The sequence below is a fragment of the Schistocerca piceifrons genome, chromosome X (genome assembly GCF_021461385.2).
Source record: "Schistocerca piceifrons isolate TAMUIC-IGC-003096 chromosome X, iqSchPice1.1, whole genome shotgun sequence".
In the NCBI taxonomy this organism is placed as follows: Eukaryota; Metazoa; Arthropoda; class Insecta; order Orthoptera; family Acrididae; genus Schistocerca; species Schistocerca piceifrons.
This window is the reverse complement of record NC_060149.1, coordinates 449,661,462-449,689,029: the sequence shown is the minus strand read 5'-3', so window position 1 is coordinate 449,689,029 and position 27,568 is coordinate 449,661,462. Positions and strand designations below refer to the sequence as shown.

Sequence of the window (27,568 nt, the reverse complement as noted above, 5' to 3'; positions counted from 1 at the left end):
AAGCAAATTCTCCCATGCCAGTCCACCTCATTTCACTTGTTCCCAATATGTCGATGTTAATTTTCACCATTTCTCTTTTCACTATGTCTAGTTTTCCTTGATACATGGATCTTACATTCCATGTTCCTATGCAGTGCTTCTCTTTGCACCATCTTACTCTTCGTGAAGCTCCTCTCAACCTGGTTCCCCCCGGAGATCCGATCGGGGAACTTGAAACTCCGGAACATTTTGAGCTGAGCGAAGCCATGGGGTTTTCTTGGGATAGTTCAGTGGTGGTTTCCCGTTGCCTTCCACTGTCCTCCAACTCCTATCTGCTAACCGACTCAGTTTCCCGCTGGATTTGGTTACCCAACCTCCCGCTGAGTTGCTCGGCTTAACAGGGGCACCACGTGTAGGTAGGAAGTTGGAGAATTGAGGTGACAGAGGCTGTGAGAACTCTCTTGCTGAGTTCTTGTAATCGCGTATCACCCCCATTTTATGCCAGAGTCTCATGATGTCTGCAGAGACCCCCCCCCCCCCCCCCAGGTCATTTCCTGGGCCCTCTCGGTCAGGCACACAGTTTTAATCTGCCAGGGAGTTTCAAACGGTGGTATGTTCTGTGAAACTGTCGAGTAATGCTCTAAATCATGTACAGCAAATAAGCTGTGTCAGGTATTTCTCTAATCTATTTTATTTATTGCTTTTGGACAAACCATTTCACAACGCATTAGGCCGATGTTGTCCTTTTTTTGTTAATAGTGAAGCAGATAATGTGCCACGTCACAAGCACAAAGTTTCAGATAAGTTACCAATATTCAAGTTCGCCTATGGGTTCAGTCTCAATGAATAGCACCCTTTTAGATGTTGGGCTATGACTTACGACAAACACAACGCACAGAGAACTCTCGCCAGATTTAGTCTGCCCGATCGAATTGCCACTCGAGGTTCACGACTTCAAGGCTGGAGTAATTTCAGCGATTTTTATGGCCGAATTGTCGCTGGAGTGTGGGAGGAATGGATTGGTTAACAGGGAGTGTGGCGCTGTTGCAGGCGGCTGGGGCCCCTGCTTCCCCAACACTGGCTCGTGCGGGGACGGCTTGCAGTGGCGTACGGTGTGGTGCGCCCACATCGACGGGCGCGCTGTGCTCGAGTACCAGTGCGACCGTTCCATGCAGCCAGCCACCGCAGCAGCCTGCATCCTCGAATGCGGCCACCAGAAGGGTATTCCTCGCCTCTTACTACACTCCCTTCTGCTCTCCCCTTTGTGCGCAATGAAATCTGTCTCCCGACACAATTTTCTTTTCCCTTTGAAATTGTTTCCCTTGTAGCAGTGGCGACGTTCCTTTCACTGCTTCTTTTCTTTCTAACTTGCTTCTGTGATTTTATCGATATCATTACCTTTCTTTCGGTCCGAGTTGCTTTGCAGTGTTACCCGTATTTTTTTCACAAATGAGCTACTTTCCGGGTGACAGCTTGCGAATGGTAATACCTCGTTAGGCACTACACGCTCGCTCTTCCATTCCGTTCACATTCCTGTGCTTAATTTCATTACCGGTATCCCGCTTTCTTTGTAGGTTTGTGTGTGGGCATTGTCTCCCTTCAATACTGCATTGCTTTTACTGTTGTTATACTCCCAGCTACTTACCTCCCCTAATACCTTTATCAACCACTTTGATGTTCGAAGCATGTTGGCTGTAACAAGGACCCTCTCTACCGTTTGTGCGGAATGTACAGCCTAAGAATATTCCCTCTACACCAGTTTCCTTGCAGCATTGAAATAATTTTGTATTTTCTACTTTTGTAGTATAAATCACTCTTCCAGTGTAGCCATACGTTTGCCTTTACATTTGTACGAAAAGTTTGATGGCTTATAGCGTTTGCTTCCTAAAGGTGTGCATTTTGGAACTGAGGAAAACCTTTAATATTTTTCTGACTTTCTTTAATTAAATTATTTGAGTCAAAGGAGATTTTCCCAATTCTTTATCTCATTACTACTTTACTTTTCCCTTTTCTTATTACTTTAGGCACAGATAAATATCTTTCGAGTTGTGCCCCAAGTCCACATATCATCCCAGCGTGTGATTAATAGAGAAAATATCTTCGTATTGCGTAATGTTCGCATTTATGTGTGTCAATGGCACATAAGGAGAGGTCAGACTCACCGATTTCGACCATCGTCGCCTTACTAGTAGAAAGCCACCCGAACGTAGCTCGTATGGAAAGCATTAGATCAGACCGGTTTGGTTTTCGAAAAATTCTAGATCAAGATTCATGACAGGTGATCCATTTCATGGTAGATGGAATCGTTAGAATACTTGAAACTAAGCGCATTTTATTTATACGTATCGTGCTCGCAGTCTGAAAGCTTCCGAGAAATTGAATGATCAGTCATTCAGATCAGTCAAACGTATGTTTTAGGAGATAAAATCTTTCCTAAGTGTTGCCGTAGTCCTTCGCATTGCTGTCCGCCTTCAGAACAGTCAATTTCCGCGCCCTCGGGCTAGAACAGAAGAATGTTAACTGTGGTGTATCGCAGGGTCACCGCCGTGGCTTTTAAGGGATCTCTTCTTCAGATATACCTGCAATGGATCGAAATCACTAATTATTCGATTTCTCGAAAATTCTAAAGCTGTGGGTCTGATACGTACCAGTAGAAGTTATATATTTTCAACTGACAATTGATCTAACGATTCCACTTGACTCTAAATAGATCTTGCGTCATGATCTTTGACTTCGATTTTTTTTTCGGAAACAGAAGTGTAGTGGAGTGACTCCCAACTAGAAGGCCGATGCTAGTCGAAATCGGTGACTTGGACGGGCTAACCTCTTTCTGTCAGTTGGCATATATAGGACAAGTCACACAAATAAAAATGGTCTTGATCACAACGTTTGGTTGTTCCACGGCTGCTCATAATTGTTTCAATGGATCTGCATTTCTTTCGCCTTCGCTCATACTGTGGTTTTAAGTTAAGATATTACGTATAATTTTCTGTATTTGTTGCTTTAAAGGGTGCCTCTTCTACTTCTTCGCTGTCTGCTTGGACAGTTTTCTTCTCCGTGAAATTCCACACTACCGGTCCTCGGCAACTACATACTCTAGTTGAAAGCTTGAGAACCTTGCACTTGGTGTAATATTCCTTCTCTTTACTGCTTCTCCAGAAGATCATTATCACAGCAGGTGTATTTCCCGGACGTGAAACATGCGCTGGATGACACCCAGAAAGCTGTATGCTCAAACAGGAGTCGTAAACGAACAGAGATCTGGGCCTAATATGTCTGAATGTCACGTTATATGATTCGCACAAGGAATAAAGGAAAAATGATTTTCAACTTTTTTGTGATGATTACCTGATATTGTCAGCTGTATTGGAGTCGATCTCACAGTTGGCTTTCGTATTACGGATGTTAAGTCGGCCAGATCACATAAAAGTACATAATTATTTCTAGTTTTAACGAAATTAAATAGCCACCCTCAGATCATCTGTATTGAAGAAAAAGTTCTATATCAATGATCTGATGATGAAACTAGCAATCATCGTGTGGTTTTATGTGATCTGGGCTAATACACTTCTGTTATAAGCAGGACAACCATGTCTATATCTTTTGTGTCAAAAATAGCCCATTAAGTCGAGCAGTAATTCACAACAGGTAATATTTGAAGAAGGTCTGTTTAACACCCTACATAGACCTCGTTGATATGAGGAACATAAAGCATATCGCTGATCGACAATCATCCGACCTCAACACCCTTCCCCTGTAGTAACTGGAAAATGGTCAACGCTGACAATGGACGCAAGTACATAACAATCTGGTTTACACTGTCTTCGAAGAATTGCAACCTTCTTGCAAGAGTTTTGTTTCTGTTTAGATTGAGTATGTATATACTTTTATGTTAAAACTTGATTAACATTTTTCTGTTTGATATTTGTGTTGACCTCTTTGAAAGTCATGTTACTGAAGCATGGTTTCCTCTGAAAATGTCATTTACCTTTATCAACCCATTGTACACCTATTATCTTTACTTAGTTACAAATAAATGTTGTGTGCCAGAAGCCTTTCTTTCTTTTTTTACTGTGTTACATGTTACTGTTTGTTCCTTAATGTCCAATGGACTCTTCTGTCTACGTACAGGCAGATCTCAACGGTAAGTACGCATATTTTAAACATGTCAAGAGATTAAACCTAAACTAAGGTTCTGTGACCTTAATAATAAGTCTGTGACCTAGTACCAAGTGAAAGAAGCCTTTCACAGAGCTCTGAAGTGTTTAGAACTTAAAGAAACTTCATGGCTGCGTGGAACTATGTTTTCGAAATGTATTAGAATCAAAATTCCTACCTTTACTCCATTTTCGAAATATCAGGACATGAACAAGATTATGACTCCCATCTCTAGCCTTTTCCTTTCTCTTCTTCTTCTTACTCATAGTTCGTCAAAGTATTTATTGATCAGTGCACGAAGGTAGAGATACTAGTCTCAGACACATACTTACACGAACCTTTGAGTTGCTATCAAGATGAAGGCCCATCACATAGAAAGATAAGGTACATTATCTGTAGCAAATCGTGTATATTCTTGCAGGTAACAGCCTGCTGGTTTTAGAAGAATGGTTTGCGTAATTAGGAAGAGTATAAGACAAAGAAAATGGTACATGTTAGATCTGATTTAGGCCGACAGAAATTCATGGATGGTTGAAACATGGGACAAAGACAACAGGAATCGTAGGATGTACGCGAAACGGAGTTTCAACGATGCTGTGGTATATGACCATGAAGAAAACAATATAAACAAGTCTCTTAACTTAGACGAGTAAACTATTTGGTTATGTTCATTATGACCTCATATATACATTTAACCATCTTGGAAAATATGGGTATGCTGTAACACACACTGATGGCTCAAAACATAGTGACCATCTACGCAGTAGCGTGTTCGTCCAACTTTGGAAAGCAATACAGCAGTGATTCTGCTTTCCATGGATTGGAGAAGTTCTTGGCGGGTTTCCTGAGGTATATGGCACAATATGTCTACGCCCAGATCATGTAATTCCGGCACACTACGGGCCGGTGGTTTGTGGGTACGAATTTTACTCTCGACAGCGTCTCCGATGTCTTTCGTCGTATTCAGATCGGAAGAAATCGGTCGCCAAGGCAGCAACATGAGTTCACTATCGTGCTTCTCAGACCACTGTAGCACTATTATAGGCCTGTGATAGTGTTCATGCAGTCAACAGCTGCCATGATGCCTTCGATTACTACAGCAGGTCCCATGGAAGCCTGGACTAATGTCCCCGATAGCATAACACTGCCGGTACCTGCTTGAGTCTGTCTTGATGTGCACGTTTCGAGCGTATGTTCACCTGCTGGATGACGGCATATCCGTACGCGACGAAAAATTTAGTGTAAAAAAACACCGGATCATCTGATCAATCAGGCGACATATTTCAATTGATGCACGGTCCAATATCGATGACTCCCTCCCCACTGCAGCCGTAACTGACGATGTCATTTGGTCAACATGAGAACACAGAGTGGTCGGTCTGCTGTTGCGCCCCATGTTGGGCTACGCGGCATGAACGATATGATCCAAAACACTTATGCCTTCACCGTATTATACCTTATTGTCAGAAATCCCACAGTTTGCCACCTATGCTGTTTCACAGAGCGAGCAAGCCTCCAACCTCCAAGTTCTGAGACGAAGGATGGACGTCTAACATCCTGTCGGCTACTCGTGAGTTTACCGTTTTTCAATCAATTTCCACGGATTCTCACGACAGTAAAACGAGAACAGCCGCCAGCTTCGCCGTTTACGTAATGCTCTTCTCCAGGCACTGGGCCATTACTATCTGCGTTTTGCCAAAGTCGCATATACTAGAGGATTTCCCCATTTACGGACCATATCCTTGTCACAATGGCTCTCCATTCGTCTCTGATCCGCTTTCCTCAGCGCATCAAGTTCCCGCAGCACCATCAGGCGGTATTCCATCACTCAGTGGGCAGTGGACATAATTATTTTGGCTCCTCAGTGTACTGTCAACAGGATGATTCAGCTGTCCCTACATATGTGCTTTATTCAACCCGTTATGCTTTCACAAACGACGTGCGAGATTTTCATATTCTCTCGCATGCTACACACAAAGTATGAGACCCACAGAAAAATTGACCAGGACATTTCTGTAGGATTGTAATACATTTAAATTTTGTACTGGAATACATTTTCCTTTCAGACCACGGTTTTCGAGCTATACAAGAAAACCGTACAAAAATAACCTTCAAATGCACTTCCACCCTGACATTCATCTCTCGCCAGTCAGGATTTCTAGTATGTCGCTCATGGCATTCCCTCCTACCACTGTACAAAAATTCTGAGTGCATGAACAATTCCAATCTTCGACTTCTTATCTCTTTTGATTGGGCTGTTATGCCACCAGCATAGTGCACTATTTCGTTAGCGTTATTAATTTAATCATGCCTGTGAGGGTAATATAAAAAAAGCAACTTTTCTAAATCTTATGCTAAAACTAATTACATTGACAATTTAATCCAAACTCAACCCTTATATGCACAGTAGTTTTGTAGTCAGAAGGCCTGCAGAATGCAAAGATGTAATTTTTTATATGTTGCTAAAATTCACAGAATTGTAGGTAAAATTTACACAAACATCAATATTTCAATTTTTAAGCCCTCGTTTAATCCAGTGGTGTAATAAGACCAGACAAAGAAGATCAAAAAATGTCGAATGTGGGGAATGATTCATGCAGTCGCAAATTTTTGTACAGTGACAGAGGCGAGTCCCACGAACAACTTACTAGAAATCCTGACTGGTAGATATTGAGTGTAGGAGCGAGGGTGCATTTGAAAGTCAGTTTCGTACGTTTTTCTTGAATAATTTGAAAACTACGCCCTCTAGCGGAAACGTGTCCCAGTAGAAAATTTAACTACATTACATTTCCAAGAGAAATTATTTTCATTTTTTCTGTAGGCCTAATAATAGTTTGCATTTAGCGAGCGAGAGGTTACGAAAATATCGCGTGTCGTATTTTAAGACATTGCGAGTTTCATAAGTGGTATCGGTAGGGGCAGCTGAATCATGCTTTATACAAGCCCTAGACAGAAATTTAAAATGACATGGTAACTCTCACTGTCAACTGTTCTAAGCTGAAACATATTCACGTTCTCCTAGTATGTCGCTCATGGCATTCCCTGCTAAATATCTAGGAAAAGAGGTCCAAAGCCATGTTAGACAACTGTATATGAAACATTCAGTATTCACTGTCGAAGAGTAATTTGAATGCTAGCTTATTTTGCAACTGCATACATATTAACGAAGAGCCCAGGTGCATTCACGGTATTTATGCCTAATCTCGCACATGCGAAATGTACTGGTGTCTTCCGGTGCTCAGACGATGACTTGAGCGGGACAGATGGGTTGTGTGTGCTGTCCTCAGTGGTGGAAGTGAGAGATGATGTAATCATTGAGTATACTTATTCGCACGTCGTTGATTTAGAAGATGAGTAAACTACTACAGACACATGCATATATGTTATTTTTAAGTTACACATCATACTTAATATTTTTCCTCCTTGTGCCTGTGTAGGCGATATGGAGGAGACAATATGTGGCGGACTTGCACATACACGAGGAGCTCACCAGACTATGACGCGTTCATTGCCGCAGCCCGGTTCATCGACGATGTATTCGCCACGCTTACCAAATCCCGCCATCAGCATCAGCATCATCAACATCGTGTGGGCTGACAACACCTGCTCATGTGTTGATGCAGTCGCGCCCTTGACGATCTCCCAGTTGTCATGGACCTACTCAGCATCGGTCATCACTTCGACACAATTCTGGGCCTAGAAGCTTAATACCCCTGCCCACTGTGATACAGATCACCAAGGAAGTCCGCAGCCCCATTTGATTACTCTGTGGGTGCTAGATCTCTTAGGGATTTCACAAGCGTGCATTGATAACTCGAATGTGAGCTACCGAGGTCATGTCACTTTTCTCAATGCCTATCAGGACGTTTTGGAAAGAATTCTCCCCGAAATTGTCAGCAGCCCGCAGTATCCCGTCATTAAGTGTAACACACCTCTATACTCATACACCCCCTACAGAGCGCAGTGAAACAAGTGAGCAGAACAGAATCGTCCAGATTTGTGGGCGAGTGTTATATTGCAGAGCTATTCATATCACACAGCGATTCAGAACTTTTTGTCAAGATAGTGAAGGACTCAGCTGTGTACTCTACCTTGATATACCGGTATACTCGCATGTGCGCGACCCACTTCTTGAGGGTAGAATTTCATCCCTTTTCCGAAAGGTATAACCACATGTATTATTGTCTAGAATCTAGATGAGAGGGTGTATATTGTTCGCAATGTTCGCTTCTGGCTGACAATATGAACTAAACGAAAGATACACAGCGTACAAGTAAATGCGAACCATCTAATGTTTATGGACATTATAATTTCCAAGGCATTCCATTCCCCAAAACAGTCCAGGACCTTCCAAAACTCGAGTGTCAGAACCCTGAGTATTTGATTCGCGTTTCCACTCTGTGTGTTAATCAGGCAGAAGATGATGGCCATGAGCACACTGAGCAGAACAAAATGTAAAGCATAAAGTAGTTAGACCCCTGTACTTTTCTAAATTAGCTGGTCACTGCCCCATATATGTTGATTAGCTGCTACTTTCCGTGGGCGACCAGTAATACTACCAGTTGATAAAAAGCATGTCGCACAGCCTTTATTCCCAACTGAGTACAAAAAAATGTGCAAGGTATTTTTGACGAAGATGTCTCAATTCGTTTACCGACAAAGAGTATCTCAACAGACATCTCATCGATTAGGGAAATGCCCATCCAGGATAAAAAGTGGTAGGAGTTTAAGGACGCCCAACACAAAGAAAAATGCCCCTTCCTCATGTACACTGACTTCCACTATCTCCTAACTCATGTGGAGTGTTGTGGAGATAACCCAACTGCTTGCCATATTACCATCACGGAACAGCACATACCAACTTGTATCCGAATACGACTGTAGTTACACCAGCATTTTCCTGCGGAATGGTTGTTAGCTGAGCTCGAAAGATTTGCATGTGAATCTGATGAGACTGATAAGACCACGTTCCCATGACCGAAACGCAGGAAAATTATGCCTTGTATGAACAGGCAGTTGCGTGTCATGTGTTTGGGCTGAAGTGGGAACTCCACTTAGATATAATTGTCATCTAACGAGGAAGTTTCACGGCGCCGTTCACAACACATGTAACTTTAAGTACCAATTACCACGAAACATATCGGTCTTCTTTCACAATTTGAGTGGGTATAATTCCTACTTTCTCGTTCAGTACTTGTCTGATTTTGATTTGAAAGGCGGTAAGGATTTTACCGCCCCTGACACTGTTGAAAGGTACATATTTTTCTCCAAGAGTATCACGCCAAGGATAACGCTCCGATTCCTTGACTCGCTCCGATTCTTTGACTCGCTCCGATTCCTTGATTCGCTTCACTTCATGTGCGCATCTCTTCAGAAAGAAGACTGCAAGAAACAGCAGTGCTCGACATATCCACATTCTTCAACAAACTAACAGGCACTGCCATAAAAGATGCAGAGTATGAGTACACGGTAGATGTTTGGCTGGAGTTCAACATCCCTGACTTAGGAGACAATGCTAGATTGCAAGTGAACACCTCGTGGACATTCTCAAGGGGTTCCGGAGTGAATGCCTGGGCACATGCTCTCTGGAGTTTGCCTTCTGTTTCACCGCAGCACGTTTTGTATTATCGTGAAATATGGGAGAAAAAATGGTTCAAATGGCTCTGAACACTACGGGACTTAACGTCTGTGGTCATCAGTCCCCTAGAACTTAGAACTACTTAAACCTAACTAACCTAAGGACATCACACACATACATGCCCGAGGCAGGATTCGAACCTGCGACCGGAGCGGTCACGCAGCGCCTAGACCGCACGGCCGCACCGGCCGGCGAAATATGGGAGAGAGTGTCACAGAAATGATACATGATTTGGGCTGGAAGGCATTAAAAGAAAGCCGTTTTTCGTTGCTCCGGAATCTTCTTACGAAATTCCAATCACCAGCTTTCTCCTCCGAATGCGAAAATATTTTGTTAACACCGACCTACATAGGGCGGAAAGATCACCACGACAAAATAAGGGAAATCAGAGAACGTACGAAAAGATATAGGTGTTCATTCTTTCCGCACGCTATAGGAGATTGGAATAATAGGGAATTGCGAAGGTAGTTCGATGAACCCTCTGCCAGGCACTTAAATGTGAAGCTGTAGATGTAGATGTACATTGATATCAACACCGAATGTGATGTGTGATTTTGAAAAAGATCTTTATAAGTGAAGGAACAATTCAATTTTCAGGGAAAACCATCGTAAATATTAGAGAATACCTTGAAATTCATATAGTGTACAAGTGTGATGTGCATTATAGCGCAAGAGATTAAATCACTAGACCAGATTTCAAACGTGTCACTACCTTCGCTGGAAGACTATTGACGTTGGTGATTTAAAGGTCTTTAGTGCGGTTCACGAATCCTTTCTGTATGAGTATGTGTCTTCTGCATCTCTCCAAACATCACATGTACCGCTTTCACTAACAATTTCTGAAGCCAAACTTCGCTGATTCCGAGTTCGTTTATATGAAGGCTGACACTTTCATCTACTGGATCAAAGGTTGCAATCGGAATGAAGTAATTAGGTCCAATCGCGAGGAGTTCAACAAGCCTGGATATGCGACCGATAATCCTGCTGGAATATCAGAGAACAAGAAGGTAATGAACCTGATGAATGATGCGGTGAATGGTTCGCAGATTGGGGATTTCGTAGGGCTCAGGTCGGTAACGTACGCGTACCGCATAGTTATAGGTGCCACCCAGAGACGGGTTAAGGGTGTGCATCGTGCTGCCTCAAAGTCGGTAGAGAATTACAGGAGGTCTCTGACCGAGGGCGTTGCCACTGCTCCACATACGGTGCGCTAAGTAGTCTTTCGATCGGCAGGCCAAAAAATACATATTGCACTGCAGCTGACAGTAGGTCGGTCCCATCATGACGACAAATGGTTCATCTGTCTGGACGGGATCGGCACCCTCCAGTATTCATATTGTTCATTGGAGTGATGAGTATGTGCTGCGTATTTGTAAATAGTTGTGTGTATATGTGCGTGTGTGCGTAATACACTCCTGGAAATTGAAATAAGAACACCGTGAATTCATTGTCCCAGGAAGGGGAAACTTTATTGACACATTCCTGGGGTCAGATACATCACATGATCACACTGACAGAACCACAGGCACATAGACACAGGCAACAGAGCATGCACAATGTCGGCACTAGTACAGTGTATATCCACCTTTCGCAGCAATGCAGGCTGCTATTCTCCCATGGAGACGATCGTAGAGATGCTGGATGTAGTCCTGTGGAACGGCTTGCCATGCCATTTCCACCTGGCGCCTCAGTTGGACCAGCGTTCGTGCTGGACGTGCAGACCGCGTGAGACGACGCTTCATCCAGTCCCAAACATGCTCAATGGGGGACAGATCCGGAGATCTTGCTGGCCAGGGTAGTTGACTTACACTTTCTAGAGCACGTTGGGTGGCACGGGATACATGCGGACGTGCATTGTCCTGTTGGAACAGCAAGTTCCCTTGCCGGTCTAGGAATGGTAGAACGATGGGTTCGATGACGGTTTGGATGTACCGTGCACTATTCAGTGTCCCCTCGACGATCACCAGTGGTGTACGGCCAGTGTAGGAGATCGCTCCCCACACCATGATGCCGGGTGTTGGCCCTGTGTGCCTCGGTCGTATGCAGTCCTGATTGTGGCGCTCACCTGCACGGCGCCAAACACGCATACGACCATCATTGGCACCAAGGCAGAAGCGACTCTCATCGCTGAAGACGACACGTCTCCATTCGTCCCTCCATTCACGCCTGTCGCGACACCACTGGAGGCGGGCTGCACGATGTTGGGGCGTGAGCGCAAGACGGCCTAACGGTGTGCGGGACCGTAGCCCAGCTTCATGGAGACGGTTGCGAATGGTCCTCGCCGATACCCCAGGAGCAACAGTGTCCCTAATTTGCTGGGAAGTGGCGGTGCGGTCCCCTACGGCACTGCGTAGGATCCTACGGTCTTGGCGTGCATCCGTGCGTCGCTGCGGTCCGGTCCCAGGTCGACGGGCACGTGCACCTTCCGCCGACCACTGGCGACAACATCGATGTACTGTGGAGACCTCACGCCCCACGTGTTGAGCAATTCGGCGGTACGTCCACCCGGCCTCCCGCATGCCCACTATACGCCCTCGCTCAAAGTCCGTCAACTGCACATACGGTTCACGTCCACGCTGTCGCGGCATGCTACCAGTGTTAAAGACTGCGATGGAGCTCCGTATGCCACGGCAAACTGGCTGACACTGACGGCGGCGGTGCACAAATGCTGCGCAGCTAGCGCCATTCGACGGCCAACACCGCGGTTCCTGGTGTGTCCGCTGTGCCGTGCGTGTGATCATTGCTTGTACAGCCCTCTCGCAGTGTCCGGAGCAAGTATGGTGGGTCTGACACACCGGTGTCAATGTGTTCTTTTTTCCATTTCCAGGAGTGTAGTTGGATGAACCACCTACCATAGTTGTGTTTGTGTGTGTGTGTGTGTGTGTGTGTGTGTGTGTGTGTGGGTGGGTGTGTGGGTGGTTGGGTGGGTGGGTGGGTGTGTGTGAGGTGGAGAGGGTTGGGAGGGGGGATGAAATTGTTTCAATGCTGCTGCTAGCGCGAAATTCTCGTTACCCATGTATGTATTGTATATAGAGGAAAGAGAAGCATCGATTAAATGAATGTGCTATATATATTGAAAGAGATGTAAGTTATATATGTAGAACGCACGGAAAGAAACATTAAGTATGGAAATTTTGCCGTTAGTCCACTTGTTGTGGCCACGGAGGAGATGAGAGACAGTGTAGAAAACTATCATAGTAAGATTGTCGACATATTAAAGATCCGCAGACATACAGGAAACTGAGTAACGAGCCCACTGACAAGCTTCGTAAAACCGGTTGATAAAAAAGTCCTCTATGGAACAGAGTGAGAAGTCTGTTCAATTTAGTTGCACTACCACCAAGACTTCATTGGTTGCCGAATGTGCATAAAGAATATATTCCTATAGTTAGTGCCACTGGTTCGCCCACCAAGTTCTGGGCAACATTTTTACTACTGTATGTGGACCGATCGGGTTCCTGTATCAAGAATTCGGCAAATTTTATAAGTAAGTTAAACGGCATAGTGGTCCAGCCGAAGGGCTTACTAGTTAGTTTTGACGTGGTACCGCTATTTACTATGGTTCCACCTAATGATGTGATGTAAAAGCTGGATCGGATTTTTCCTTCCTATAATGCAGAACTGTTCAAATATTACCTAACGACAACGTATTTCAAATGGAAACATGAGATCCATGAACAGATGCATGGCGTGGATATGGGAAGTCCCTTAAGTGCAGTTGCAAAGTAAGAGCATACGGACTGTCAGACCAATTGTGTGATTGGATTGAACAGTTCCTAGATAACAGAACGCAGCATGTCATTCTCAATGGAGAGAAGTCTTCCGAAGTAAGACTGACTTCACGTGTGCCGCACGGGAGTGTTGTAGGACCGTTGCTATTCACAATATACATATATGACCTTGTGGATGACATCGGAAGTTCACTGAGGCTTTTTGCGGATGATGCTGTGGTATATCGAGACATTGTAACAATGGAAAATTGTACTGAAATGAAGGAGGCTCTGCAGCGAATTGACGCATGGTGCAGGGAATGGCAACTGAATCTCAATGTAGACAAGTGTAATGTGCTGCGAATACATAGAAAGATAGATCCCTTATCATTTAGCTACAATATAGCAGGTCAGCAACTGGAAGCAGTTAATTCCATAAATTATCTGGGAGTACGCATTAGGTGTGATTTAAAATGGAATGATCATATAAAGTTGATCGTCGGTAAAGCAGATGCCAGACTGAGATTCATTGGAAGAATCTTAAGGAAATGCAATCCTAAAACAAAGGAATTAGGTTACAGTACACTTGTTCGCCCACTGCTTGAATATTGCTCACCAGTGTGGGATCCGTACCAGATAGGGTTGATAGAAGAGATAGAGAAGATCCAACGGAGAGCAGCGCGCTTCGTTACAGGATCATTTAGTAATCACGAAAGCGTTACGGAGATGATAGATAAACTTCAGTGGAAGACTCTGCAGGAGAGACGCTCAGTAGCTCGGTACGGGCTTTTGTTCAAGTTTAGACAACATACCTTCAGCGAGGAGTCAAGCAGTATATTGCTCCCTCCTACGTATATCTCGCGAAGAGGCCATGATGATAAAATCAGAAAGATTAGAGCCCACACAGAGGCATACCGACAATCTTTCTTTCCACGATTAATACGAGACTGGATTAGAAGGGAGAACCGATAGAGGTACTCAAAGTACCCTCCGCCACACACCGTCAGGTGGCCTGCGGAGTAAGGATGTAGATGTTGATGTAGATGTAGAGTGAATTACTTTATTAAAAAATTCTAGAAGCAGGCATTAGAAACTGCCAACAAATAACTGAATATTCTGTTACGCTACGTGGTTGATATTTTTTTGGTGGACACGTGAGAGAGAGAAACTAGGTCTTTTTTACAAACGTCTCAACGGGATTAATCCTAAGATTCAGTTTACCATGGAAGGGGAGGTTGGTGGAAGATTAAATCTAGTCGGTGTTCAAATGGCTCTGAGCACTATGGGACTTAACTTCTAAGGTCATCAGTCCCCTAGAACGTAGAACTACTTAAACCTAACTAACCTAAGGATATCACACACATCCATGCCCGAGGCAGGATTCGAACCTGCGACCGTAGCGGTCGCGCGGTTCCAGACTGTAGCGCCTTTAACCGCTTGGCCACCCCAGCCGGCTCTAGTCGGTGTGCTAGCGCTCAAGAAAGAAGATGGTAGCTTACGCCATGCAGTTTACCAAAACCTAAGCACTCAGACCGTTACCTACACCTGGATTCGAACTATCAACCAGAACAAAGTCGAGGCGGATAGAACAAGGAACATCTGCGAACCAGATCTACTTGATGTGGAGTTAAATCATCTCACCAATGCGTTGCTGAAGAATGGGTGTTCGGCCACTGAGGTAAAAAGAGAGCTAAGACCACCGCGCAAAAATCATAGCCAAGCACAAGCTTCTGTGAAGCCGAAAGTTTTCCTAACTTGCATTAAGGACGTTACTGACCGCATAGGAAAAATCCTGAGAAAACAGAAGATTTTGGTTATTTAAAAACCCACCAGGAAGTTATCGAATCACCTGAAGTTGGCCAAGGATGCTCGCCAACTGCTGGAAAAAGCAGGAATGTATAGAATTGTAGGAAGGAGTATGTGGGTATTACGTAAAGAACGGTCAAGATATGTCTAGAAGAGCACAAGGGAAATTGCAGAAGAGGGGAGATTGACAGATCAACTGTTGCGGATCACGGTTTGCAGCCAGGTGACCACCACACTCGTTTTGATAGGACTGAAGTACTGGCTCTCTCAAGCGGATACCATGAAAGGATATACAGAGAGACAATAGAGATCGTTAAATACACAAGGAATGTCAATTGGAAGGAGGAGGACGTGAAACTGAATTCATCTGGATACCTGTGCTGAAGAAGATGTGCACCAGTCTTCCAGCATAGGGTGATAGCAACAGCGGACAACGGCAACCGACAACGGCCAGATGCGCTCGGCTATCAAATGCATTTCACGTCACGTCATTGCGCGGGAGCACGCATAAACGGAATTTTTCCGCAGTCAGTAGCGAGCTAGTGTGTGAATGGAACACTCAAAGGAACTACGATCGCCTTGAAAATGTCCTCCGCAGATGGTGACGAAACGTTGGGTTTTAAAGTGAAATCCGTACGACCACGGCTTAACAGCGCGGAATATTTTATTAATAATGTAACTAGTATATACAGAATTATAGGAAATAAAATGTAAATACTGTATACAGAATGATCAGAAAGAAAATGTTAATATAATATAAAGTGGTAAAGCGAAACAAAATGGAAACATAGTGTTTACTACACTAGCTTTAGTGGAAAAATGTTTATCTGATAGTCATAATTCATCAGACTGTGTAAATACATCATCAGAAATTGTAAAAAATTGCTTTTCCAATTATTGTACAAAGGGCGTTCAATAAGTGATGCAACACTTTTTTTGTGAAAGAATGTTCGTTTTATTCAGGTCTTCTTTACACCATATTATTCCCCACTATTCTGACTACAAAACCCTATTTTTCATTACAGCCAATGTCTCACTACATCAGTAAACTCTGTATCATCCGCATATTGCTTCCCATGGAGTGCATCATTCGTTGGACCAAACAGACGGAAGTCGCATAGTGCACCATTCGGGATTTAGCGTGTATGAGGAACAACGGTCCAATGAAGTTTTATAAGCTCCTCTCTGGTAAGCCGATTTGTGTGAGGCCTTGCGTTGTACGGAGAAGGAGAAGTTCGTTTGCATTTTTGTGACGACGAACAAGCTGAAGTCACTTCTTCAGTTTCCTGGGGGTTGCACAATACACTTCAGAGTTGATCGTTGCACCATGAGGGAAAACGTCAAAAAGAATACACCCATCACAGTCCCAGAAGACCGTCGCCATGGCTTTACCGGCTGAGGGTGCGGCTTTTAACTTGTACTTCAGAGGAGAGGTGGCGTGGCGTCTCCATGGATTGCCGTTTCATTTCACGTTCGAAGTGATAAACCCATGTTTCTTCGCCTATGATGATGTTCGACAAGAAATTCTCACCATCAGCCTCGTAACGCACAAGCAACTGTGGTCAGATTGTCCTTTGTTGCTCTGTATAGTCCTCTGCTCGCGGCGAGGAACCCAACGGTACACACCTTTGGGTACCGCACTGATAGACGAGTATGTCAGCACTGCCAACAAAGAGTCCAGTTGAGCAGCGACCTGGACGATTGTGATTCGTCGATCACCTCGAATGAGAGTGTCCATACGTTCCAACATTGCAGGAGAGACATATATGTGCGATGATGGCAGATGTCTCACCCAACGACTCAGTGTGCTTTTGTTCACCTCCACGTCTCTGCAGATAATCTGATAGAGCTTTTCAATATCTGCGATACTCTGGTTTTCAGCCAAAAGAAACTCAATGAAAGCTCTCTGCTTGGAACGCACATCCGCTACAGACGCCATTTTGAAGCCTATATATACACTCCTGGAAATGGAAAAAAGAACACATTGACACCGGTGTGTCAGACCCACCATACTTGCTCCGGACACTGCGAGAGGGCTGTACAAGCAATGATCACACGCACGGCACAGCGGACACACCAGGAACCGCGGTGTTGGCCGTCGAATGGCGCTAGCTGCGCAGCATTTGTGCACCGCCAACGTCAGTGTCAGCCAGTTTGCCGTGGCATACGGAGCTCCATCGCAGTCTTTAACACTAGTAGCATGCCGCGACAGCGTGGACGTGAACCGTATGTGCAGTTGACGGACTTTGAGCGAGGGCGTATAGTGGGCATGCGGGAGGCCGGGTGGACGTACCGCCGAATTGCTCAACACGTGGGGCGTGAGGTCTCCACAGTACATCGATGTTGTCGCCAGTGGTCGGCGGAAGGTGCACGTGCCCATCGACCTGGGACCGGGCCGCAGCGACGCACGGATGCACGCCAAGACCGTAGGATCCTACGCAGTGCCGTAGGGGACCGCACCGCCACTTCCCAGCAAATTAGGGACACTGTTGTTCCTGGGGTATCGGCGAGGACCATTCGCAACCGTCTCCATGAAGCTGGGCTACGGTCCCGCACACCGTTAGGCCGTCTTCCGCTCACGCCCCAACATCGTGCAGCCTGCCTCCAGTGGTGTCGCGACAGGCGTGAATGGAGGGACGAATGGAGACGTGTCGTCTTCAGCGATGAGAGTCGCTTCTGCCTTGGTGCCAATGATGGTCGTATGCGTGTTTGGCATCGTGCAGGTGAGCGCCACAATCAGGACTGCATACGACCGAGGCACACAGGGCCAACACCCGGCATCATGGTGTGGGGAGCGATCTCCTACACTGGCCGTACACCACAGGTGATCGTCGAGGGGACACTGAATAGTGCACGGTACATCCAAACCGTCATCGAACCCATCGTTCTACCATTCCTAGACCGGCAAGGGAACTTGCTGTTCCAACAGGACAATGCACGTCCGCATGTATCCCGTGCCACCCAACGTGCTCTAGAAAGTGTAAGTCAACTACCCTGGCCAGCAAGATCTCCGGATCTGTCCCCCATTGAGCATGTTTGTGACTGGATGAAGCGTCGTCTCACGCGGTCTGCACGTCCAGCACGAACGCTGGTCCAACTGAGGCGCCAGGTGGAAATGGCATGGCAAGCCGTTCCACAGGACTACATCCAGCATCTCTACGATCGTCTCCATGGGAGAATAGCAGCCTGCATTGCTGCGAAAGGTGGATATACACTGTACTAGTGCCGACATTGTGCATGCTCTGTTGCCTGTGTCTATGTGCCTGTGGTTCTGTCATTGTGATCATGTGATGTATCTGACCCCAGGAATGTGTCAATAAAGTTTCCCCTTCCTGGGACAATGAATTCACGGTGTTCTTATTTCAATTTCCAGGAGTGTAGTAGCGCTACCCATCCGAACTTCATGAACCTACAGAGGCTGAAGTGCGAATATTCCACTTTGTACCACAGCAAATTCCACCTATTCGCCTTTTTTCAACCGAAACAGACCGAGGATAAAAAGTTTTGCATAGTGTATTGAACGCCCCAACAAATGTATTCACAGAGATCATTCAACATCTGACGTTATTCACACCGCATATATAACCTAATAGTCCTGCTAGAAATACTAATCACGAACAACACTAATGCACTCTCGAGACTGCTACATGTCACACAGAACTGAAAGTCTAATCTTTTATACAGATCCACCTGTCACACAGATTTGAAATCTAATCATTTATATTCCCGGTAATGGCTTTCACGTATAAAAAGTTTCGCTGAGATCTGAGCAGGTCTTCTGGGTGGTCCACTTTTTTTTCATACAAACAGGTCGAGGCGTCTACTTATTCGCCTAAACTTACTTTTGACCAGTTCAAGACTTTTGTAATCTGTTTTCTCAAAGACGAATGGAGCCCAGGGGCACATGAAGCAGACAACAACGTGTTTATGCAACTTCATTAGTAACTGAGGTACAGGGTAAAACGTCGTGTGTTTAGACGAAAGTATGCTATTTTTTCCGTCAAAATTGCAGATGTTGATGAGAAAAATTAAATTATGTGACTATTTCGTAAATCTAACAAGAAATCGCAGGTTAAAAACACATTAAACACAGGGATTTTAGTGCTGACGTTGCAGGCGTTGAATGGCCCGACACAAGGAAGTTTATATCACTTGCACCCAGGGGATCATATCCAATGTCATGGTTGTCTGTTAGACTTTACAGAAGTTTAAACGGTGTTTTTTATCAAAGAAAACGTTATATAGCTGGAAAGTCATTCATTGGGCATAAACATGAGACAGTTAACTTTCCTTTACCTCCCACAATGTCCAAAAAGAGTCATTTGTATACGAGAACATTTGACGTTCGCAAAGTACTGTTTTTAGTTTCAAAGTGATTATAATTTGAAGAATTTGCAGGAGTTACCGGGTTCCACAGGGCGCAGTCTTAGTTACGTTTTTGTTTGTCATATACAGGGTTAATCATATAAAACTTGCGCCCCAAAAATTGCGAAATGAAAAGTGCTATTGTTGCGTGGTTTTTGCAGAATGGATTGGTTGCCAGGGGCTCGTATTGTTAGCCAATACACATATTGTAACAATACTTAGAAAGTGTATTTTTTGTGTAAACATGCACTTTTTAGATGGAAAAATGCCTATTGACATTATCGAACTAAAAGCAGGGTAAATTAGAATGTAGTGGTGTTGGTTGCAAAAATCAAGTGCGAGTTGTTTACGAGATATATTATGCAACGTTTCCACACCGACCCTTGTTTGTGCAATTCAGTTTTCTTAGTTGCAAGGTACGATGTTATTGTGTTTGTTTACAGTGTGCTTTTTTGTTCCTTGAGTGTACTGCGACTTTTTTTGTTGGTCTCATTTTGTTCGTTATTGTTAGTTCTATTTGTTCGGAGCGGACGTCCCGTGACGCTTGTTCAAGTTTATCGTTGAGCCATTCCCTTTGTTTTTTTATTATTTTTTTTTATTGCAGAGGGCAGCTAAACCCCTGACCGAACACGCTGAGTTACGGTGCCGGCTAACTAGGTGGTCAGTTAGTGTTTGACGGTCCAAGCGGTAGGTTGACTGGACGATGGCATTTACGAATTCAGATGATACCGACATGCTCATGTAGTATGAACAGTGTAGGAAGAATCCATTTCGATCTTGTACCGTGTATACGGCAAAATATCACAATAGACGTCAATCATCTCAGCAATTATTTATCAAAAATGGTTCAAATGGCTCTGAGCACTATGGGACTTAACTTCTGAGGTCAATTCCCTAGAACTTAGAACTACTTAAACCTAACTAACCTAAGGACATCACACACATCCATGCCTATGGCAGGATTCGAACCTGCGACCGTAGCGGTCGCGCTGTTCCAGACTGTAGCACCTAGAACCGCTCGGCCGCCCCGGCCGACAGTTATTTATCAACCTCTCCAACTAGTTACATGAAAATGGTAATGTAACACCTAGACAACGTAAGAGAAGGAAACAAGTGCCGACAGAAGAGGGGAGAATTAATGTAGTTCTACATCTACATGGATACTCTGCAAATCACATTCAAGTGCCTGGCAGAGGGTTCGTCGAACCACCTTCACAATTCTCTGTTATTCCAATCTCGTATAGCGCGCGGAAAGAACGAACACCTTCCCGTACGAGCTCTGATTCCCTGATTTTATCGTGGTGATCGTTTCCCATTATGTAGGTCGGTGTCAACAAAATATTTTCGGATTCGGAGGAGAAAGCTGGTGATTGGAATTTCGTGAGAAGATTCCGTCGCAACGAAAAAGCCTTAGTTTTAATGATGTGCGTCCCAAATCCCGTATCATCACTGACACTCTCTCCCATATTTCGCGGTAATACAAAACATGCTGCCCTTCTTTCAACTTTTTCTATGCACTCCGCCAGTCCTACCTGGTAAGGATCCCACGACGCCCAGCAGTATTCTAAACGAGGACGTACAAGTGTAGTGTGGATAGTCTCCTTACTAGATCTGTTACATTTCCTAAGTGGCTGCCAATAAAACGCAGTCTTTGGTTAGCCTTCCCCACAACATTTTCTGTGTGTTCCTTCCAACTTAAGTTGTAATTTCTAGGTATTTAGTTGAATTTACGGCCTTTAGATTTGACTGATTAATCATGTAACCGAAATTTAACGAATTCCTATTAGCACTCATGTGGATGACCTCACATTTTCCGTTATTTACAGTATTGTCAACTGCCAATTTTCACACCATTCAGATATCTTTTCTAAATCGTTTTGCAATTTGTTTTGATCTTCTGATGACATTATTAGTCGATAAACGACAGTGTCATCTGCAAAACAACATAAGACGGCGCCCCAGATTGTCTCCCAAATCTTTTATATACATAGGTACCACCAACAGGCCTATATCACTACCTTGGGGAACGCAAGAAATCAGTTCTGTTTTACTCGATGACATTCCGTCAACTACTACGAACTGCGACCTCACTGAGAGGAAATCACAAATCCAGTCATATAACAGAGACGATATTCCATAAGCACGCAGTTTCACTACAAGCCGCTTGTGTGGTACAGTGTCAAAAGCCTTCCAGAAATAAAGAAATACGGAATACATCTGAAATCCCTTGTCAATAGCACTCAACACTTCATGCGGATAAAGAGCTAGTTGTGTTTCACACGAACGACGTTTTCTAAACTCATGTTGTCTGGGTGTCAATAGACCGAACGACGTTTTCTAAACTCATGTTGTCTGGGTGTCAATAGACCGTTTTCTTCGAAATGCTTCATAATGCTGAAACACAATATATGTTCCAGAATTCTGCTGCATATCGACGTTAATGATATGGGCTTGTAATGAAGTGGAATAATCCTACTGCCTTTCTTGAATATTGATGTGACCTGTGCAACTTTCCAGCCTTTGGGTACGGATCTTTCGTCGAGCTAACGCTTGTATATGATTGTTAAGTATGGAGCTATTGCATCAACATAATCTGAGAGGAACCTAATTGGTATATAGCCTGGACCAGAAGACTTTCTTTTATTACGTGATACAAGTTGTTTCACTACACCGAGGATATTTACTTCTACGTTACTCATGTTGGCAGCTGTTCTTGATTCGAATTCTGGAGTATTTACTTTGTCTTATTTTGTGAAGGCATTTCGGAAGGCTGTGTTCAGTAATTCTGCTTTGGCAGCACTGTCTTCGATAGTATCTCCATTGCTATCGCGCAGAGAAGGCATCGATGGTTCCGTGCCGCTAACGTACTTCATATACCACCAGAATCTCTTTCGATTTTCTGCCAGGTTTCGAGACAAGGTTTCGTTGTGGTAGCTGTTATAAGCATCTCGCATTGAAGTCCGAACTAATTTTCGAGTTTGCGCAAAAGGTCGCCAACCTTGGGGATTTTGCGTCTGTTTAAATTTGGCATGTTTGTTTCGTTGTTTCTGCAACAGTGTTCTGACCCGTTTTGTGTACCAAGGAGGATCAGCTCCGTCGTTTGTTATTTTATTTGGTATAAATCTCTCAATTGTTGTCGATACCGTTTCTTTGAACTCAAGCCACATCTGATCTACACTCATATTATTAATTTGGAAGGATTGGAGATTGTCTCTCAGCAAGGCGTTAAGTGAATTTTATATCCTTTATTGAATAGTTATATTTTCGTTTATTTTTGGAGGATTTGGGGGTTACAATATCTTGCTACGACGACCCTGTGTCCGTTTTGATGCTCGTTATTAACTCAGGATTAATTGTTGCTAAGTGGTCAAGTGTGTTTTCACAACCATTTACTATTCACGTGGGCTCATGAACTATCTGCTCGAAATAATTTTCAAAGAATGCGTTTAGCACAAGTTGGGATGACGTTTTATGCGTACCTCCGGAATTGAACAAGTATTTTCGCCGAGATATCGAGGTTAAATTAAAGTCACCACCAACTATAATCGTATGAGGCGGGTACTTGTTTGAAATCAAACTCAAGTTTTCTTTAAACCTTTCAGCAACTGTATCATCTGAATTGGGAGGTAGGCAAAAGGATCCAATTATTACTTTATTCCGGTTGCCAACAACTAGCTCTGCCCATACTAACTCACAGGAACTATCTACTTCAATCTCGCGAAAACATAAACTACTTCTAACAGAAACAAACACGCCAACCGTGTTTAACCTATCCTTTCGGAACACCGTTAGGTTCTTCGCAAATATTTCGGCTGGGCTTCTCTTCGGCTTTAGCCAGCTTTCAGTGCCTATAACGATTTGAGCATCAGTGCCTTCTATTAGCGCTTGGAGCTCTGGTACTTTCACAACACAGCTACGACAATTTACAACTGTTATAGTTCGTGATGTTGCAGGTGGTCTGCACGCTAGTTCCCGCGCAATCACACCAGAAAGTGGCATGAGTCAGGCAAGTGTCCTACGAATTCTCCATCAATATGGCTTCCATCCTCATCACATCTCTCTCGACCAAGAACTGCATGGAAACGATTATGAGAATCGTGTTGACTTCTGTACATGGATATTACGATCAGATACTCCATATGTAACATGCAGCTTGTTTGCTGATTAAACCGCATTTACCCATCATGGTCAGGTAAACCGCCGAAACAACCACCATGGTCTGTTAACAATCCCGGTTGGCTTCTTCAGGTGGAACGTCAGCGTCCGCGGGGTGTAAACGTGTGGTGTGGGATAGTGAACCATCAGCTCATAGACCTGTCTTTCATAGACAGAACATTGAACGTGCACAAGTATGACAGTCTGCTAACAGACTATTTCCAAAGATACTATAAGATGTTGCTCTGCCGTCTAGGAGAAACCTGTCGCAGCATCGTGATGGCTGTCCAGTCCATAGTGCACGAAGTACTACAGCATGTCTTCACCAATTGTTTCCAAATTGTTGGATCGGATGCAGAGGACCTGTACCTTGGCTGGCCCGTTCCCCAGATTTGATGTCTGTAGACTTTTTTTTCTGCGGGAAAATCTGAAAGATGATATCTATAAGGACATACCAACTACACCCGATGATATGCAACGACCTACTACTGCAGCCTGCTCGGACATCTCCCCTGAAATGCTAGCACGTATGTAGCAGTCGTTCCATACTAGACTGGAAATGTGTATTGCCGCTGCCGGTGGACATTTTGAACACAGCCTGAGATGGTCAGTTGCCTCGTTACTGATCAGAATCCACATATGCAGGCGCTAATGACCATAGCAGTTTTGCGCCCCAAAACCAAAACAAAACAAAAAAAGAATCCACATAACTAGTGTATAGACTTGCGTTGCCCTTTAGTATGTGCTACTGAAGGTATTGTGCAAGTGTCGGAATGGGAAAATTTCCAAAATAAAATATCTCGTAAGCGACTCGCACTAGAATCCTGCAACAAACACTACTGGTATTCTAATTTACCTTTCTTTTAGTTTGCTAATGTCAGTAGGTATTATTCCATTGATGAAAGTGTATGTTTGCACAAAAAATACATGCTCTAAGTATCAGTTGATTGGCTAACAGTACGAGGCCCTGACTAGCAATCCATTCTGTGAAAATCCTACATCAACAGCACTGATCTGCGGTGCAAGTTTTTGGTGATTGACCCTGTATATGAGAAAATACTCTGAAGCAACTGTCGTTTGATCTCATCGAAAGCAGCCTCTCACTCCTGATTCCAATCCCAAACGGTATCCTTTTCAAAAGTTCTCACAAGCACGGAGGATTCAAAGCTTGGCTGTTACAAAAATTTTCTATAAAAATCAGTTAACCCAAGAAAAATGATTTAAGCTGTTTTTTGTTGGGGGGAGGAGGAGGAAAATTAGCAGTAGCATCAAGTTTCTCTTTATCAGGTTCAATTCCTTTTTCTGATATAACACGTCTTATGTAATGTGTAAAATTTGGTTGGTAGGAATTACTATTTCACATCTGTATTAAAAAAAGCAACAAAACAAGCTTGTAAACGGGCAGCATGCACAAACACTTGTGTATAAATGTGTCATATAAATGTTAAGTGCCTCCTTCCACATCTTTACAATTGATCGTAAAGATGATGCATGGAAAATGAAACTGGCTGATTTGCACATCGGTTCGCAATATGTCACTGATTAACTCATTGTTATCAACATGTCTGATTGGGCTGAAGTAATCGTGTTACTCGGAGCAGTAGTTCGTTCTCTCGTGTCCTCCACAGTCGTTGGACACTCCTTGCACACGACATGCATTACATGGAATAAGGCTAACGGCGTGAGGTCAGGCGATCGTGCTGGATACCAAGGTACATTTTATACTAAGAAAGGATAAAGAATTTATCAAAAAATATGCGTGCTTTTCTCCGTTCAACATACCATCAACAAAATTAATGCTGATCACATTCTGTCAGATTACGCTGTATCACACATTCACACTCCACCGTTGTTTGGTGAACACCTTACGCATCCAGTGGAAGGTTCCCGTTGACAAGTAGTGCATGATCTTGAAATTCACATTCCCGTGATTGTTGAACGTTTTCTCGTCAGCAAACAACATTTTGTCCACAGAATTACTGTCGTTCTGGAGTACATACAGGCAGTATTCCTAACGTCATCGAAAATCACGACAATATTAGCTATTGACTGTTGTTGGTTGTTTTTTTGGGGAAGGAGACCAGACATCGAGGTCATCGGTCTTATCGGATTAGGGAAGGATGGGGAAGGAAGTCGGTCGTGCCCTTTGAAAGGAACCATGCCGGCATTTGCCTGAAGCGATTTAGGGAAATCACGGAAAACCTAAATCAGGATAGCCGGACGCGGGATTGAACCGTCGTCCTCTCGAATGCGAGTCCAGTGTCGAACCACTGCGCCACCTCGCTCGGTATTAGCTATTGATGTAGAAGAATTTAGAACGGATAATATTTAGACACATCAAAAAAGTTTTGATTTACCTCGGCTCCGAGTGTTTCTAAACCTGTACAGAAAATTAACAAAGAGATCAACGTAAACATCATTTTCGCCCTTTTTATTAATCATGAAACCCACACATTGCATGTTGTACCGCCATACAACGAGGCCTTCAGAGGTGGTGGTCCAGACTGTTGTACACACCGTTACCTCTAATACCCAGTAGCACGTCCTCTTGCATTGATGCATCCCTGTATTCGTCGTGGCATACTATCCACAAGTTCATCAAGGCACTGTTGGTCCATATTGTCCCACTCATCAACGGCGATTCGGCGTAGATCCCTCAGAGTGGTTGGTGGGTCACGTCGTCTATAAACAGCCTTCTTCAATCTATCCCAGGCATGTTCGATAGGGTTCATGTTTGGAGAACAAGATGGCCAATCTAGTCGAGCGATGTCGTTATCCTGAAGGAAGTCATTCACAAGATGTGCATGATGGGGGCGCGAACTGTCGTCCATGAAGACGAATGCCTCGCCAATATGCTGCTGATATGGCTGCCCTACCGATCGGAGGATGGCATTCATGTATCCACGACCACCAGCGGCGTACGTCGGCCCAACATAATACCACCCCAAAACATCAGAGAACCTCCACCTAGCTGCGCTCGCTGGACAGTGCGTCTAAGGCGTTCAGCCTGACGGGTTGCCTCCAATCACGACTCCGACGATTGTCTGGTTGAAGGTATACGCGACACTCTTCGGTGAAGAGAACGTGATGGCAATCCTGAGCGGTCCATTCGGCATGTTGTTAGACCCATCTGTACCACGCTGCGTGGTGTCGTGGTTTGTAAAGTGGACCTCGCCATGGACGTCGGCTGTGAAGTTGCAGCATATTCCGCACAGTTTGAGTCGTAACACGACGTCCTGCGGCTGCATGAAAAGCATTATTCAACATGATGAAGTTGCTGTGAGGGTTTCCCCGAGCCTTAATCAGCAGGTAGCGGTCATCCTCTGCCCTTGAGCGGGCTGAGAGAGGCATGTCATCGACAGTTCCTGTCATTCTGATCTCCTCCATGTCCGAATAACATCGCTTTGATTCACTCCGAGACGCCTGGACGCTTCCCTTGTTGAAAGCCCTTCCTGGCACAAAGTAAGAATGTGAACGCAATCGAACCGTGGTATTGACCGTCTAGGCGTCGTGGAACTACAGACGACACGAGCCGTGTACCTCCTCCCAAATAGAATGACTGGAACTGATCGGTTGTCGTACCCCCTCTATCTAATAGACGCTGCTCATGCATGGTTGTTTACATCTTTGGGCGGGTTTTGTGACATCTCGGAACAGTCAGAGGGACTGTGTCTGTGATACAGTATCGACAGTCGACGTCTATCTTCAAAAGTTCTGGGAACCAGGGTGAGGCAACACTTTTTTGATGTGTGTATGT

At 44.3% G+C, this 27,568-nt stretch overlaps 1 protein-coding gene across 1 annotated transcript in view; it reads left to right on the top strand.

Moving 5' to 3' along the window:
- Positions 1–27,568, top strand: part of LOC124721953 (thrombospondin type-1 domain-containing protein 7A-like) — a 1,225,854-nt gene that overhangs the window by 399,196 nt on the left and 799,090 nt on the right. The window contains exon 3 of the mRNA XM_047247119.1: positions 1,030–1,200. Within this exon, the coding sequence (XP_047103075.1) occupies positions 1,030–1,200 (171 nt within the window). The remainder of the gene's footprint in view (positions 1–1,029; positions 1,201–27,568) is intronic.